The sequence below is a fragment of the Nannospalax galili genome, unplaced genomic scaffold (assembly GCF_000622305.1).
Source record: "Nannospalax galili isolate Female #2095 unplaced genomic scaffold, S.galili_v1.0 scaffold658, whole genome shotgun sequence".
Taxonomy (NCBI): Eukaryota; Metazoa; Chordata; class Mammalia; order Rodentia; family Spalacidae; genus Nannospalax; species Nannospalax galili.
Genome location: NW_008340714.1, coordinates 338,184 through 355,148, shown reverse-complemented (window position 1 = coordinate 355,148; position 16,965 = coordinate 338,184). Strand labels below are relative to the sequence as shown.

Here is a 16,965-nt window from a genome sequence, read left to right as displayed (position 1 = left end):
ACAAAAAAAAAAAAAAGATATTGTACACATTATATATATATATATATATATATATATATATATATATATATATATATATATCCCACAGTGTTAAAAGTGTTTGTGACTCACCTGACTCACCCAAGGATCCCATCTACATATGTGATACAAGGCAATGTCATCTCTGAGTACCAGAGCAACGCTGTCCTGCAGTGTCACAAGACGTCAGCCTCTTATATAGAATTTCCTTCATAGAGCTCTGACTGGTAGCTCACCTCATTGAAATCGCCCACTCTGGGGATGTGGTTCTTCCTAGTCTTCCCCATGACCAATCCTGAATTGGAGATCACCACAGCTGTGTTCCACAGTACTCCCCCATGATCTCTGTCCCGTTCCAGGATTGGAGACACCACCACCATGTTATGCTGCTTTGCCAGCTGGAGGATTGGAAACCACAAAGTTTAACTGGAGAAGAATTTAATAATGGTCCTAAATAATTAGGCTTAGTCTGCAGCTATATCTTAAAGTAACTGTTTCCTTAAAAACACTGAATACAAGTGCTGTCTTGATGCATACATCTAATTATATAAGAATATTCTTAGCTGGGCCCGGTGATGCACACTCAATCCCTGCACAGTCTTAATCACTCAGGAGGCAGATACAGGTGGATCCCTGAGTTAAAGACCAGCCTGGACAATATAGTGAGTTCCAGGTTAGCCAGGGCTACATAGTGAGACTCTGCCTCAAAAATAAGTATTACCTTTGTGTAGTGCTGGGGTGAAAATATAAAATAATACAGCCATTGTGGAAAATTAAACACAGAACTATACCATGATCCCACTTCTGCATATATAGCCAAAAGACTTGAAAGCAGGTACTCAGTGAGACAGTTCTTTGCAACCATGAGCTCATATTCAGGTTATTTATATAGCCATATTTATAGAAGTATTATTTGTAATAGCCAAGAGGTAGAAGCATCTCTGCTGTCCATCATCAGATGAACAGCTGAACAAAATGTGGTATAGGCAGACAATAAAATATTATTCATCCATGTAATGGAAGGAATTCCTGTCATGCTACAAAGACGGATGAACCTTGAGGTCATTATGCTAAATCATATAATCCAATTAAAAATATGAATCTGCTGGGCGTGGAGGCGCACGCCTTTAATCCCAGCTCTGGGGAGGCAGAGGCAGCCAGATCTATGTGAGTTCAAGACCAGCTTGGTCTACAGAGTGAGTTCCAAGCCAGCTGGTGCTACAGGGAGACCCTGTCTCAAAAAGACCCACCCCCCAAAATATATGATTCCACCTGTGTAAGATACCTAGAATAATCAAATTCACAGAAACAAAGTAGAATGCTGGTTGTCAGGGGACGGAGGTAGGGTGGCATGGGGAGCCAATCTTTAATGGACAACGTCTCAGATTTGCAAGATGCAGAAGTTCTGAAGGTGTACTGCACAATATGTGTACTGGACATATTTTACACAATTGAACTGTACATGTAAAAATATATAAGATGGTGGGCTGGAGAGATGGCTTAGCAGTTTAGAGCACTGACTGCTCTTGCAGAGGACCTGGGTTCAATTCCCAGCACCCACAGGGCAGCTAAGAACCATCCTTAACTCCAGTTCCAGGGGAATCTGAAGTGCTCTTCTGACCTCTGTGGCATTGCACGACATGGGTGCACTCACATACATGCAGGTAATACACTCATACACATGAAATAAGAATAAAATGTTTTTAAAAATACTAAAAAAATGTAAAATGGCAAGTTCTTTGTACAATAAAAAATGAATTGGACTCAGTGGGTTACAGAGAAAAAAGGAGAGGACATGAATGTGGAGGGTGATGTATTGGGGTATCTGGGGAAGTGGGAGGGAGGGTTGGGGTGGAATCAAGATACATTGTACACACATATAAAACTATCAAAGAAGATAAAATATGTTTTAAAAAATCAGTAATAATGAAGCCAGGTGTGGTAGCTCACATGTAACCCTAGCATTGGAAGGCTGAGGCAAGGGAATCATCATGAGTTTGAGACCAGAATGGACTACACAGTGAATTCCTGAGCTAGAGACCCTGTCTTAAAAGGAATTTTAATGAGTAATCATACTTCTCATCTATACCAAAATATCCCACCTCTTCAGAACTTAGCTATTTTCTGCTCTTGTAACAGAATAACAGAGATCATGTAACTCAGAGGGAACAAAGATTTATTTCTTGGCCCCAGGGAGTTGAACATCAAGAAGCCAGTATGTGGTGAGGGCCTTTGTGCTAAATCATCCAGTAGTAAAGGGAGGGCATAGAGGCAAGAAAGCACGGAGATGAACTTGAGTTTATAAAACACACAGATGCATATATGCACACCCCCATTCTTGAGATTCTGACATTAATCCCCTCATAAGAGCTTAATCCTTATGATCTCGCCACCTTTATAACAAAGCTTCTCAGAATACTTACATTAAAAATTGTTTCCAACTCATCAAGTTTGGAGAACACACTCAAGCACACAGCAGACACTAAATTCCTCTTGTTGTCAATAATAATGGGATCTGCTAAGTGAGCAGCCCCAGCTGGTCATTTGTCCTCAGTGCTAACTAGGCTATCATCACCTCTGGGCTTAATGTGTGCTCTTGGTCCCCCTTGATGCTGACAAGTGTTCCCTGGCACCAGCTCTAATTTACACCCTCCCGCTAGGCCTAATCTATGCTTACCAACTGCAACAGTCCCCTTCCAGTTCCCTTTCTCTTACCACTGCAGAGTGATGACTTTTTTTCCTATAGTTTAAGAAAACCAATGTTTAGAGTTAGAATTTTGTGTTGATAAAATAACTACCATCATCTGCCCCAAACTCCAGTAAATATAACATAAATTCCGAATGAAAATACGGAGACATGAAAGTTCTGTTGTTAGAGCTGAGAATAAGAATAAATTATTGTCCAGAACTTTTTGAATAGTATGTGTTTTTCTCGCAACAGCTTTATTGAAATATAGTTCATAGCACAGAACTCTTTAAAGGTGTGCAAATAGCTGGGTTTTAGTATATTACCAGAGTTTAGTATATCACCACAAGCTCATCTTGGAACATTTTCATCACCCCAAATGGAAACCCTGTGCCGGTTAGGTCACTCCCCTTCCCTCACTCCTTGCCCCTGACGTTTTTCAGATATGACTACTCTGGACAGTTCATATAAATGAGATCAGATCACATGTATTATGAGGTTTTAATAAGGAAAAATGAAAACAAATTTCTTCATTGACCAGACAGGCCATGTGTTGAAACTTCCGATGAATCAAGCAGAATGGTAAGTGTGGCAGGCAACGCTCTAGAAAGCAATAAATGTCCATTACCCCTGAGTACCAGCTCTGCCACACTTTGCATGGAGCCACTGTAGACATCCCCCTGACGACGCCCCTCTCTCGAAGTACTATCACCCCATAAAGCCTAAAAAGGCCCTTCTGGCTCTGAAACTCTATGAATTTTAAGGGAAAGAATGCTAAAAAAGGGTAGCAGCCAGTCTTATCTAACCTCATCTAGTAACACAAGCCTCAGACGGGTACACTTTCCATGGCGAAGCAAGCCAACAGCTGTGGCTTGCACCAAAACCTGCAAACATGTAGAGGCTGCCGCCTCAGGTGCTGTTAATGCCTCACCTTCTGACAGAATCTTGTGGTGGGGCCATCCTCTGCTGGCTCAGCGAATTCTGTCCAAGGCAGTTTCTCTCTTGTACAAAAAGCAAAGGGCATGGCTGCGAAGAGGAGAAGGTTAAGAATGCATCATGGGGCCTCCAGTGGCATCTGCAGCCCAGCAGCAGGTCACTCCTGGGACCCTTCTCCCAGGGACAGGGAGGCTTTTTTAGAAATAAGTCACTCACTTAATGATGCCACAAAAGTTTGAAAACGATTAACAGAAGGCGCCTGCCCAAGGATAAGTGCGGTATTCCCAAGATCTCTAGCTAGACCCTGCCAGGACTTTAGTTCAACAGGAAATTTCATTAAACTCTCTCTGTGTATATATGTTTTTTTGTATGTCTGTGGTACTGAGGCCAAACTCAGGTCTTTGGGCAAACTAACTACTACCACCAGGCTTTTAATTGGTCAATGCTGAGGCTTAAACCCAGAGCCTTACGCATGCTGGCAGGTGTTCTACCACTGAGTCACATTCCCAAACCTAAAGTCACTGACTTTTATTTGCTTCCTCCCAAACAGTGGGTACATACATACATAAGCAGAGTACAGAATGTCCACCATCCCCACACATACAGCGTTCACAACAACACTTTTCTGTGTGAGGGTCAAGAGGAGAAGACACTGGGGGTAGACTCTGGGACCTTCAGCTGTATGCAACATTGTTCTACATGGCCTGGCACATCTGAAATACTGTAATACATGCAGTTGTCTTTTTAATATCTCCCGCTGTCCTGTGCAAACTGGCATCTCACTGTGATTAAATAGATCTTCCCTGGCTTGTGGCTGTAGCTCGGTGGTAGGGAATCTAACTAGCACACTAAAGGCCTTGCTTAGGTTCAACCCCAGCACTGCAAACATTAAAGCCTCTTATCCCTTGTCATGTTGAGTCCCCTGCAGCAGACTCCCTGGGCATCTGGATTCATCCTCTCTGCTTTCTTGGTCACAATTCTTGCCCAGTTCCCACTGGGCTGCTTGGGTTTTTTCTTCTTGATTTGGAGTGCAGCATACCTTGACTGGGCACACTCAACACACTCTCTAGCTTCCTGTCTCACATGAACCCATCTCCATTTATTTTAAAAGAACTAGTCGAATGGATGTTTTCAGATTATCAGCTATAGTTCTGGCTCCAAACTGACCTACTTTCAAAAAGTGTTTGCAGGGCCCTTCATGGTATGACTAAGTGGTATTTAACTACCATCATCATGGAGACTGTGGTCTGCTGAGGAGTCAAGACAATAGCCAACATTCCCCAACCACAGTAGCTACCAGGTACGGTAAAGGGCAGTTCAACACTGATGCCTTGCAAAACAGGTGTGGCCCTCTCCTTTCACACAGGAGAAGCCATAACCTCCCATTCCTTCCAGGTTCAGGAAGCCTGGTCCTAAGACTATTCCAGAGTGAGCATACCACCAATGGCACTGCCAGCCACTTGGCCACCCAGCAGCCAGAGGTGTTGCCAGCAACAGTCCAGGGAGCCTTGGTTTCAGGCTCTAGACTCCCCAGAGCCCCTTCAGTAAAGATAAAAGAATTATTTTAAGGAAGCCAACAAGAGATGCTGATAACAAAAATGTTCCTTAATGACCATTAGTTCTCAGTCTCCAGAGCACTGGAAATAAAGTAACTCAAGAATCCCTAGAGAAAAGTCTCCCATGCTAATTTCACTTTAAGTTGCTAGAGATTCCAAATTTCTGCTTCCTTCTGAATGGCTCCTTTTCTCATTTATATAAATATTCCAACACAAATACACTTACCAAAGGAGGATGCAAAATGGAGGTTGGGGGAAGCCAGGAGCTACAAAATCCCAATTACTTTTTCAATTAGAGGGGAATGGGGTTTCACATTCTCAGACCTATCAGCGAGTCAGCCTCTTTCCTAAGGCATTTACCCTGTTCTTGGGAACTGTCAGCCTAGAGTAAAAGACATTTAATTATACCAGACAGGGTGGCATACACTCAAAATTCCAGAATTCAGAAGGTTAGACAGGATCATCTTGAGTTTGAGGTCAGCCTGGGCTACATAGAATAACGCTGTTTCTCTGTCTCTGTCTCTCTCTCTTAAAAAACAAACAAACAAACAAACAAAAACAAAGAGAAAGAGACTGTTTATGACTGTGGATGGCCATGCACCTGACAAGGCAGAGTGCCAGAACTGCCTTAGGGAGTCTCTGGGGTCTCACAAAGGAGGTGCCTGTGCTAGGCCTTGGATGAGCAGGAGTTCCAGATCCAACAAAGCAAACAGTTGGTCAAATCATCCAAAGATGTTTTGATGCCTGCTGTGCACTAGGGATTCTTGTAGATAAAATAGAAGTGGGTGATAGGGATCAAAAAGCAACCAATGCCAAGTGGGGTGGTACATGCCTGTGATCCCTGCACTCGGCAGAGGCAGGTGGATCTCTGTGAGTTGGCAGCCAGCCTGGTCTACATAGGGAGTTCCAGGTCAGCCAGTGCTGCATAGTGAGACCCTGCGGAAAAAAAAACAAATGCAGGCACTGGCCTCGTGGCGCTTACAGACCAACACAGGCTGGAGACAAAAGTCAAACAAGAGTGAAAGGACACATGAAAGAAACAGGAAAAAGAACATGACAGTCACCATGATCCTTGGTCTTTTTCTCCTCTTGGCAGGAGGATAAACTTATTTCTGGAAAATATGACCAGTCTGAAGGGAATGACCCAAAGATACAAACACTAGAATTACCAGGGGTTTCCTCTAAGCCAGATCATTCTAGAATGGCAATCAGAGGATAAGCCTCTCCCATACACTAGGAGTTCACTATTAGTTCATTAATCCTCATGCCTTAAAATATAAGCAGATAATATGACAACAGAAAAAAATATAGGACTTAAGTAAAGACCGTGCAAGGAAACAAAATGTTAGGACATAATAGCATCCGCAAAAGAGAAGACACTGCAAGCAGGATAAGAGACCAGGGCAGGATGGAACAAGGACTTTCAGAACAGAGGAACCTGGGCAACTTCAAATCTGACAGCAGAAATGAAAGAATTAAGTGTGGGGAGATGCTCAGCTGGTAAAGTACCTGCCATGCACATGTGAGCCTGCCGTGCAAACACAAGGACCTGAGCTTGGGTCCCCAGAACCCAGGTGAAAAGCCAGCTGTGGTAGTAACCCCATACTAGAGGGATGGAGGAAGAGATAAGCAGATCCCTGAAGAGCTTTGGCCAGCGAGACTAGCCAAACTGATGAGCTTCAGCTTCAGTGAGATACCCTGTATCAAAAAGTAAAGGTGGAAGAGTGACTGGGAAAGACACACAGCACCGACCTCTGGCCTACACATACATAAATAAACACATGCAGGAAGATGTACATATATATACCCACGCTAACAAGTACATACCCCCTCCGAGAGAGAGACAGAGAGACAGAGACAGAGAGAGACAGACAGAGACAGAGAGATGGGGTTTGGGGGAAGGGCTCAGTGACCAATCAGATGAAATCCATCAGAAAATTGAACAAGATGAAAAAGAAATGAAAAGTATAAGGAAAAGGGAGAAAAGAAGGAAACCAGTCCAGACAGAGACCCTAATGGAATACCAGGGAGCAGGGAAAGGGAAAAATAAGAAACGTTGAGTGAGAATAAGAGGACACTGTTTAGTAGGCTCCTGCAGTAGGCCCCAACAGACCAGGCTAAATGTCAAAATGCCATCACTCATACTAAATGTCACATCATCAAATAGCAGCTAAGCTGTAAAGCCACTTCACTCTGTGAAGAGAGGACAGCCAAGTCTCCCCAAAGGCCAGTTTCAATCAGCAAGATAATGTCATTCCCTCCACTTTCATCCTCACCAAAAAAGCAATCGGAAGTAACCTAATGTTAGCCAGGTTTGCTTTTCTGTTGTTCTGCTGTCCGTCCCCCAATTTAACAAGGAAAACAACGCACAGCCAGTCTGTGCTCCCTTCTTTGTTTCTACTTTTTCCAGACCTTCTTTGTGAACACATACTTTTTTAATGGAATGAAATGTAGCCTGATTCTAGAATCATAAAATGAAGACTAAGAACTCTGAAATTGTAAGAACAGACATAAAGATCCAAGTTTCTTAAAGAATCCACTAAGCACTAAGAATAATGGTTCAAGAAAGGAGCATAACAGAACCATCATGAAGCTGTAGAGCTACTAGCAGAAAGAGAAGATCCCACAACCTTCTAGAAAACAAACACATAGACAATGGATCGGAAATCTAAATGGCTTTCCAGTGAAAAGCACCCAAAGCTGGGGGATAATAGAGCAAGGTGTTCAAATTTCTGAAGGAAAAGAATTTCTAACCTAGAATTTGACATTTATCCAAACCATCAACCAAGATTTAGAGACACAAATTTTCAGACACACAGGGTATCACAAAAGGCTTACCTCAAATGTGTTCCTCCTCAGGGAACCACTCTGCCAAACGGAAGTAAATCAAGGAAGAGGAAGGGAAAGGGACACACTGTGAAGGAAGATCCCAGGACTAAAGCTATGTGGCCAGCAGACGGACTGACTCATTCGAAAGACTGGCAAATTCTTTCAAGCAGATGGAATTGATTGATGCATCTCAACAGGTTAGGGGGATTAGAAATGGACAGACAGATAGGGTTGAACTTGTATGTAGAATACAAAGACAGCTGCAGGGAAACAAAATTATTCAGGAAAAATTACAGAAAAATGGCTTTGCAGAGACTGAATGAAGACAGAACAGGGAGGATCCACGTGTAGAGGACACTGACGCTTTCTGCCGTGGAAGGTGAGTGAACGGATGGTGCGAAACTGAAAAATTAGAGGTCTAGCAAGATGCCTTGGTAACTTGGTGAATAAAAGTACTTGCCATTAGGTCTGATGATCCGAGTTAGAGCCCTAGGTCCCACAAGGCAGAAGGAGAGAACCGAAGTTATCCTCTAAACTTCACAAGTGCACCATGGCGCAGGCACGAACACACACACAAAATAAATGAATGAATAAATAAAAAAATTAGTGTACAAAACCCTACAAAATTAGGAAGTGGCTACAGAAAATTCCAAGAGAACCAGGTAAATGTTGAAAGCATTGTCCCTGGGGTAAACACTTTCTTTTTGGTAACATTATAGACTCATTTTCTTTCTAAACCATGAGAATGTATAACCCTGACAATGACAACATAACAAGTAACATGAAGAAAAGGTACGTGGTATCAAAAATTTATGTAACAGACAGCTCAATTTTAGATAAGGAGACTAGACTGGCAAGGTGGGATCAGAAGGTGAAACAGGTGGGGTGGGATCAGAGAAGACGTGCAAATCAGCTGGACGTACTTAACAAAACCAAGGAGAAGGGCACGGCAGAAGTGCAGCAGTAGTATGTGCTTAGCATGTACAAGGGTGTGGCTGCAGCTCAGCAGTAAAGCGTGTGCTTAGCATGTACAAGGCCCTGGATTTGATTCACCAGCATTGAAAAAAAAAAAGGCTGAGAGCACAAGCCCAGCTTCTGGTGACATCACTTGGACCACAGTGGTAGAGAGGGGTGGGTGAGTGACCAGGAGACAGACGTTCCTGGGTTTCTAGTGTTGTTAGACTGTCTAGGCCAGTCATCGTGGCACATGCTTCTACACTCAGCACTCGGCAGGCAGCGGCAGGAGGACCTGCTGCAAGTGCCAGGCCAGCCATGGCTACTCAGCCAGAGTCAGTCTCGAAATATTTCTACAGAAGCAAAAAGAAAGTCGATTTTCTTAATATTAGGCAGCAGACACTTGGCAATGGGGTTAAGACACACTTGTTTAAAGGTGGCTGAGAAGCACAAGAAAGACTTACTCCATGCTTCCTGGAAACAAATGATATTGACTCCACACATTGCAGCGACCTCAACAATAGCCTCTATGCGTCTGTGGAGGGCAGAGACCTGGCAGTTTAAAGAGCAAGGATTAGAATCCATTCAGTACTACCATTGAGACAATTTTAAAGAACGTGCCCCAATGCAAATGGTGCAGCAAACCCCCACCTGACCAGGGGATAAGAGGGGTGGGGGTATAGTATTTATTTTTCTCATCAGACTAAAACGGGCAAGATAGATGGAGGAACAGTGACTCAGACCCAACCCTCCATACATCCTGCACATCCCCATTCATCCCCCACCCCTGCGTGACGGAGAAACCAACACCTTTCTCATGGAGCTGCTGAGCAATGTAAATTGAGAATAGTTGTACTTCCTGTATGCAGGATGCAGGGCAGGGTTGTCCACACATAGGTATACACATACACACTCGCAGTGGCTAGTTGATCTCTTAACCAACAGCATTCTACTCTGTACCACCCTGTACAATCTTATGAGCTTGTCTTTCTTTGCCACATTCATTTTCCCATGTAATCTGCCTTTATGGATGCTTTAAATCTTAATATACTAGGGGGCTGGAGAGGTGGCTCATTAGTTAAGAGCACTTGCTGTTCTTGTATAGGACCTGGGTTCAGTTTCCAGCATCCACACGGTGGCTCACCACCACTTCTAACTCGAGTTCCAGGGGATACAACCACCTCTGGTCTCCACCAGCACCTGCATGCATGTGTACACATACATGCACTCAGGTGCACACACATACATAAAATGTTTTTTTTTAAAATCAGTCTTTAAATCTCAGTGTACTGGAATGTGCCCTTGGCCAGGAGTGTGCTTCCCTCCCTTCCCCACACTCCCAGGTGTCCTCCCTGTCCCACACCAGCCGTCGGTAAATCTCAGCTGCTTGCAGTTTCCCCTACACCAGCCAGCGCTGTTTCCACTGCAGTGCTCTGGTTCCTTCACTGTTTATCATCCAGAGGACTCTGCAGGTGTCTTTGGAGGTAGGAGGAAAGCGTCCCTGGCATTTCTGTCCTCACAAGTCTCTGGCTCCCAGGAAACATTCAAAAGTGTTTGTTCAAAGAAAGAGTGGGGGTAGCTAGGCTGAAAACGCAGAGAACACAATCCTTTTCCTATGCTCTCAGTCTCTTCCGGAGAGGCTGTGAGCTCCAGGGGTCCACACATATTTGCTGATGGTGTCAGCTAGGTGAATCTATATTTACTCAGTGCTAGCAACTTTTAGGTACACTGGGGGTGAGAATGTCCCTGGCCCTACAACTTAACAACCAGGGAGAACAGATTCATTGTTCACAAACAACAAACCCAGAGGAAAAGTGAACTGAGAATTAAATGTGTGTGAGGGGGGCGGTGCTGGGGATCAAACCAAGAGCCTCACAAATGGCAAGTAAATGCTTTACCACTGAACGATGCTCTCAGTCTCAGTCATCTTTTAATAGAACTGGGAATGTGGCTCAGTGCAAGAGTGTGCCTAGAATTTCGAGTTCCTGAGTTCTTTCCCATGACCTCCCCCCAGTATATATGGGTGGAATCCCTTCACCCCTCCTCCATATATATGGACGAGGACCAGTCTAGCCTGGAATCCAAGGGTCCTTAGGTTTCTGCAGAATGCTTAGGAATGATAAGTATGCTATATATCCTGAGGTGACCTCACAGAGAAAGCCATTAAAACTCGAGCAGTGGGAAGAATGCCGTGAAAAACTGTTTGTAGCACGTCACCTGCATCTGTGACAACATGATGCTTTAGAGAAATGTAAAATACCGTATTTGTTTACCATGTTCTTACAACCTGTGGGACTATTAGCAAACAGACTTCTGGGCATAATAAGCCCCTGGCCTTATGCTAACACAGGTATGGTCCTGGCTAGTGTATGCTGGCAGATGGCCCTCTGCTGGGCAGCTGAGAGGTGGCATCCTGTGGCAAGGGCTTGAGCTGTCAAAGGGCCATTTCCTGGTTGGTAAATGAAATTTCAGATCAGGAGTGGTCGAGGAAGCAAAAGGAGGGTGGAATGCAATGAGGAGTAAGAAGACGGAGGAGGAAAAAGGGTAAGAACCAGAAGAGACTGGAAGTGGGGGGGTGGGCAGGAGAGGCAGCTCAGCTACCCTTCAAGGTGTCTTGGGCTACAGACCCTTGGGGCAGCCAGCGACCACACTGTGAAAAGAAAAGGCAAGCAGAGCTCCGTGTGTGCATGGTTAAGAGACTGCACCTGATCTGCCACAGGAGCAGATGTGGGGAGCTGGATTCTGTTTTGAACCAGCCCCACACGCACAATTTGGGGGCATCTCCGCTGCTCCTTGGCGGCCTCAAAGGCATACCCCTGCAGTTCAAAGTCTCTTTCTGAGGCAGCTTCTAAAGCTTTTCTGGGCAGGTCAAGTGTCCTGAATGGGTGGGAAAGAAGAAGAAAAAGGATTTTGAAGACATCTGCTACATTTAAAAATCCCCCTCCAGGGCCGGAAAGGAAACTCTGAAGTGTAGGCTTAGCATGTGAAGTCCTCGTCAGACCCAACACTGGGGAAAAAAAATCCCCAATCCCCTCCACCTTTAGTTTATCACACAAAGAGGAGCTGGAGGTCTCCTCACTGGAAAGCCTCCAGTACAGGGCCAAGAGACTTGGAGATCAGGTGGGCTGGGCCATGGATGGATATACACTCTCTCATCAAGGAGACCAGCAGGGAGGCAGAGCTAGTCCTGGCAAAGTAGTAGTATGATCAATAACCAAATTGGCGTTTGGAGTTACTGAGATCAGGGCAGGGATTAAAGTCCCTGTAGCCAACACACCAAGAGGGAAACAGGACCAGACAATGTTTCTGAACCAGCATCAGAGGTCCGTGCAGAGCCTAAGGGCTGGGCTGGCTGTGACACCAGAGTGGGGCTGTGGAGAATGAGACTCCCCAACACGGAGACCAAGAACCCACACCAGCAGGGGGGCCCTGCACCCATTCATGCCTCAGGAAGCTGAGTTTCTAGTGGTCATTCCAGAGCCCTGTCCTCTGATACTCCTTCAGTTAGTTCCAAGCCTGGTATTGGGGGTGGGTGTGATGGGGTGCAGGTGTTCAGTCTGAAAATGCAAATGTTGATCCAAATTTGTGGTTGATCACTAACTGCTAGAGGATTATTTACCTTCTACCATAGTGACCATTGGTCAGGCAGTAAACACCTCCAGATTTCTATTGCATGCCCCAGGCTGGGGTGAAACCCCAGGGGCAGAGTCCATGGCCCAGGGCCAGAGAGTACTTACCATCTAAGGGCAAGACGATTATGAAATCCTGAGAACCCATCAAAAAATAACCTGACAGTCGTTGCCTAATAATATTTCTCTCCTACTTTAAATCACTTTCTTAAAGACATTTCTTTCAAAATCACAGCCCTGTCAGCACAAGCCCCCCGACTCCGCCCTCTGCCAGGAGCTTTCCATGACAGCTCTGAGTTGGGTTCCACCCCTGACAATCAGCCTGCTTTTCAAATAGTCAACCCTTTCCTCTGGCAGGTTAGAAATAGCTACAGTGCCCACACCTTGCCCCACCCCCCTCACTGTGACTGCCTCAGAAAGTCCTCCCACCTTTGGGTGGAAGGACCCCTCTTGTGGGTCTTAGTCCCCAGCAAATCTTCCTTGGTGAAAATAGTCACACAGCTTACCAGGAGCTACAAAACAAAGACTTATAGACATGTTCCATGGAGGAAAAAGAGAAAGTCTCTGTGTATTGGTTTCCCAAAGGCTATGGCCCCTTTATCCCACAGTCTCCCCTTCCTTTCTGAATTCTATCTATCTCTATAGCTGCCTGCACATCCATGTGTTATGAGTCTGTGCACTTGCTCATTCTCAACTCCCTGTAAACACTCATTCTCCTAGACCCGAGGGAATACAGGCCAGGCTGCCCCACCTTCCAGGTCGGCTGCCTTTGGGTTTGTGGTTCTACTTTTTCTTGATGATCCCCATCACCTGTAATATCTCACTGCCATTCTGCTGTTCAAAACTGTTCATCATCATGTCCCACTGTGCTTGTGTTCAACAGTTCTAAATCTACATTTGAGGCAAACCAAGTGCAGAGAGAAAAAGGTTTGGTTTAGGGGCTTCTGTGGGACATAGACTATGGCCCTTGGGTATGACTGGGCAATGAGGGGAGATCACCCACAGATGGGATTAGCACCCTTATAAGAGTCCCAAAGGATGTTGCTTGCCCCTTGACCACACATAGATGAAACAAGGCAGCACCATTTAAGAATCCAGAAACAGGCCCTCACCAGACTCTAAACTTACCAGTCTTCCTACTCTCCACATTCCTGTGATTGAAAAGCCAAAATAACTATGATAGGCATTGATCGACTATAGCTCAGCAAATGAGTCACACATTTACTCAGGAGTCTTGTGCTGTCTGCAGCCTTTTCTTTGTCTCTGTAGTTGATTTTCAGCTCTCCCACCTCTCTAGCTACTAAGAATTTCAACTCTTCTTTCCTCACCTCCAACTTCAAGGAGGAAGACATGTTAATTTTTGTCCTGGCTGCAACACACTCCTGGGTTTCCCTTTTCAATCCTTCCCAGTACTAAAGTAGACCTGGCCTAAGAGCCCTAGGCTTCTGCCTCCTCAGCAACCTCCCACTTTGGGAACTTCATCTCTCCTGCTCTCATGACTCTTTGCCATTAGCACTTTAAATTATTAAAGTAGACCTTTGTTACAAAGGAACATGCTCATGGAGGGGGGAAAAAATCACAGTAGAAAGGGAATAAAATGAAAATTAAGCCTTACCTAAGCTCTAGCCCCAAACCTCAAAGATAACCCTTGTGATATTTTGTGCATCCTGCCAAAGTTTTTCCACAAAGGTACAGATAACCACCCCTAGCTGTCGTGGTATCATAGTGCACTGTATTCCATGTTTGTAGTGCTCCTGATGTAAACAGGCCTATGGTGCAGCTAGACATATAAAAGACTAGCACACATAGTATGTACAGCACAGAATACCTGATCATGGTAACCAGCAGCAGTTGTTAGTAGCTTCTGTATTTGCTATACTTTCAAGTTAGTGTACCTTCTACCTACAATATATGGTTAAGGCAAAGCAGTATGTGGACTTTTCTTCAAGATTGCTGACAGTTGTTGATGGGTAGAATCTGCTGAAAACATTAGGAGCCATGGGAAACCCTTGGTCACAACTGTTGGACAAATGGAAACCACTGGAGAAACAAAATCACTATTTGTCAGAAATAGTCAAAACTGAAGGTCTTATTTGGTGAAAATGGTGAGATGCAACACTGTTGAGGCCTGAAAATTCTGCTGCTTAATCACTTTAATTGGAAAAACAAACCACTGATTTAATCAATACCCTCCAGCTGAGTGGGAGCTGATCAAGCTCCTGATACAAGGTCACTGCTGGCCTTGGGTCATGGAACAATCTGGCTAGAGTACAGGAGACCTGAAGCAGAAGGCCAACATAAGCAAGGAGGTGAAAGGAGATTTAACCAGGGGTTGCTACCTGTTAGAGTTCGCATTTCAGTCTAACAGCCTACCCCTTACAGAGGTTTAAGCAAACAGGCAAGGATATAGGTTACATTTTAAAGAGATCCTCTCCTTGCTGTGGAAGAACAGGCTGAGAAGAAAGTGGAAGAGGAAGAAAGTATCATCTCCAGCTTGGTATACGAGATTCCCAGAGTGCACTGCCCTTCGAAAAACCTGGTGATGCTCGTCCAGTTTGCTGAGTGGAAAAACTTTTGCAACTAATTCTGACTTGACAGTGGGAAAGTTTCCTTTGCTGATTAGACTCAATAGGCCTCTACCTCCAAGTCGTTAGGTCGGCGGGAAGGAGGAACTAGGTGGCCTTGGTGGGAGGCATTGGCCAGACACCCAGGGAGCAGGCCTGGATCTGGGGACGAGGCTGGTAACTTACAAAGGGTGGCCACAGAGCTAGCTTGGAGAGAAAAACAGTTTTCTTTCCTATCTTGTTCCAGGCAAGGGAGAGGGGCGCACAATTTGTAAAGGGTCACCCCCTAAAGGCTGCCTCACAGCTAGCTCTGTGGTCCCTGCCTGCATAGAGGATTTCCTCCCTCCCCCCTCAGAGATATTCACCCCTCTCCAACACCTCCCCTTCCTCCCCAGCCCACACATGGGGGCTCCAAATTCCCAACATTCAACCTCTGGGTCTCTGACCTCGTCTCCCGGCCGTAAAGAATGCGCTTCACCTCGCACAGGTCTGGAAGCGGCAGGTGCTTTTCCAGGCACCGCTCCAGCGACACCCACTCGGGTCCCGCCATGGCTGGAGCCTGCTGGTTCTCCCACTCCCACCGCCTGCCCTTTGCCCCCGGACCGCGAGGAGAGGACCTGGCAGCGCTGCTCTCTGTTTGGGTTCCTGCGGGCTCACGTGCAGACACGCCCCCTCCTCGCGCCTCTACCGATAGCAACCAATCAGCGCTCAGGACCCTCGCAGGCGGAGCCGCCCCTTTCGCGCTGCACCCACATCCGGTGGTGCACGCTCCAGGGCAGAGTTTTCAGCGCCTTCCCAGCACGCCACTGCAGGGCTGTAGAGGAAGGTATGGGATCCATTTCCGGGTTCCGTGGGTGGTGGTGGGGGAAGCCTCTCTTCCGGTTCCCTGTAACCACAGGATGCCACACACTCAGGAGATACAGAAGGGTTCTTTTACACACCCTAATGGAAATTACAGGTGCAGGACCAGATTTCCTCCAGGCAGATGCTGAGGGAACTAGTCTTCCTATACCCAGATTTAGCTCTGTGGCCAGGGCAAGTTATCCAGTCACATGGGGTATCTGTTGCTCCGTCTGTGAAATTGGAATGCAGATGCTACCTAGCAGTCCTGCTTAAGAGTAAGGGCTGGGAAGCTCAGTTCTGTGGTGGAGCACGTGCCTGCCATGCCACAGGCCCTGCAGTGAGAGGGCGGGCCTTAGGTATTTACGTTTTTGTCATTGTTTTGATGTTAGGCGACAGTTTCCTTTTCCAGAAACAGGATTTTCTGTGTGTGCGGCTTTACAAGGAGCAATACAAAGCAAGATGAGAGACACTGTGCTAGTTTGCTTCTTACTGCTGTGCTATACACCATGACCAAAAAGCAACTTGGAGAGGAAAGGGTTTATTTCAGCGTACACCTCCCAGATCACAATCCATCCCTTTGGGACATCAGGGCAGGAACCTAGAGACGTGAGCTGAAGCAGAGATCATGGAGGAAGGCTGCTTACTTGCCTATACCTCCTGGCCCACTCAGCTACTTTTCTAATACCGCCCAGGCCCACCTGCCCAGAGATGGTACCACCCACATGGGCTGGACCCTCCCACATCGCTCAACAATCAAGAAAATGCCTCAGGTCAATCCAATAGAGAAGATCCCCCAGTAGAGGTTTCCTCTTCCCAGGGGTTTCAGGTTGGCAATGAAAGCCAACCAGGACAGGTAGCTTTTCTCTATGACTTGCTATGACTCTCTAAAAACATAAATACAAGCTGGGTGTGGGGATGCACGCCTTTAATACCAGTGCTGAGAGGCAGAG

At 45.8% G+C, this 16,965-nt stretch overlaps 1 protein-coding gene across 1 annotated transcript in view; it reads right to left on the bottom strand.

Annotated features, from left to right (window-relative positions):
• The window catches only part of Upb1 (beta-ureidopropionase 1), a 27,388-nt gene extending 11,578 nt beyond the window's left edge, over positions 1-15,810 (bottom strand). The window contains exons 1-5 of the mRNA XM_008835764.3: positions 15,619-15,810; positions 11,685-11,856; positions 9,444-9,531; positions 3,636-3,730; positions 255-416 (exon numbers count right to left, since the gene is read on the bottom strand). Coding sequence (XP_008833986.1) covers positions 255-416; positions 3,636-3,730; positions 9,444-9,531; positions 11,685-11,856; positions 15,619-15,722 — 621 coding nt within the window. The 5' untranslated portion in view covers positions 15,723-15,810. The remainder of the gene's footprint in view (positions 1-254; positions 417-3,635; positions 3,731-9,443; positions 9,532-11,684; positions 11,857-15,618) is intronic.
• Between the last annotated feature and the right edge of the window lie 1,155 nt (positions 15,811-16,965).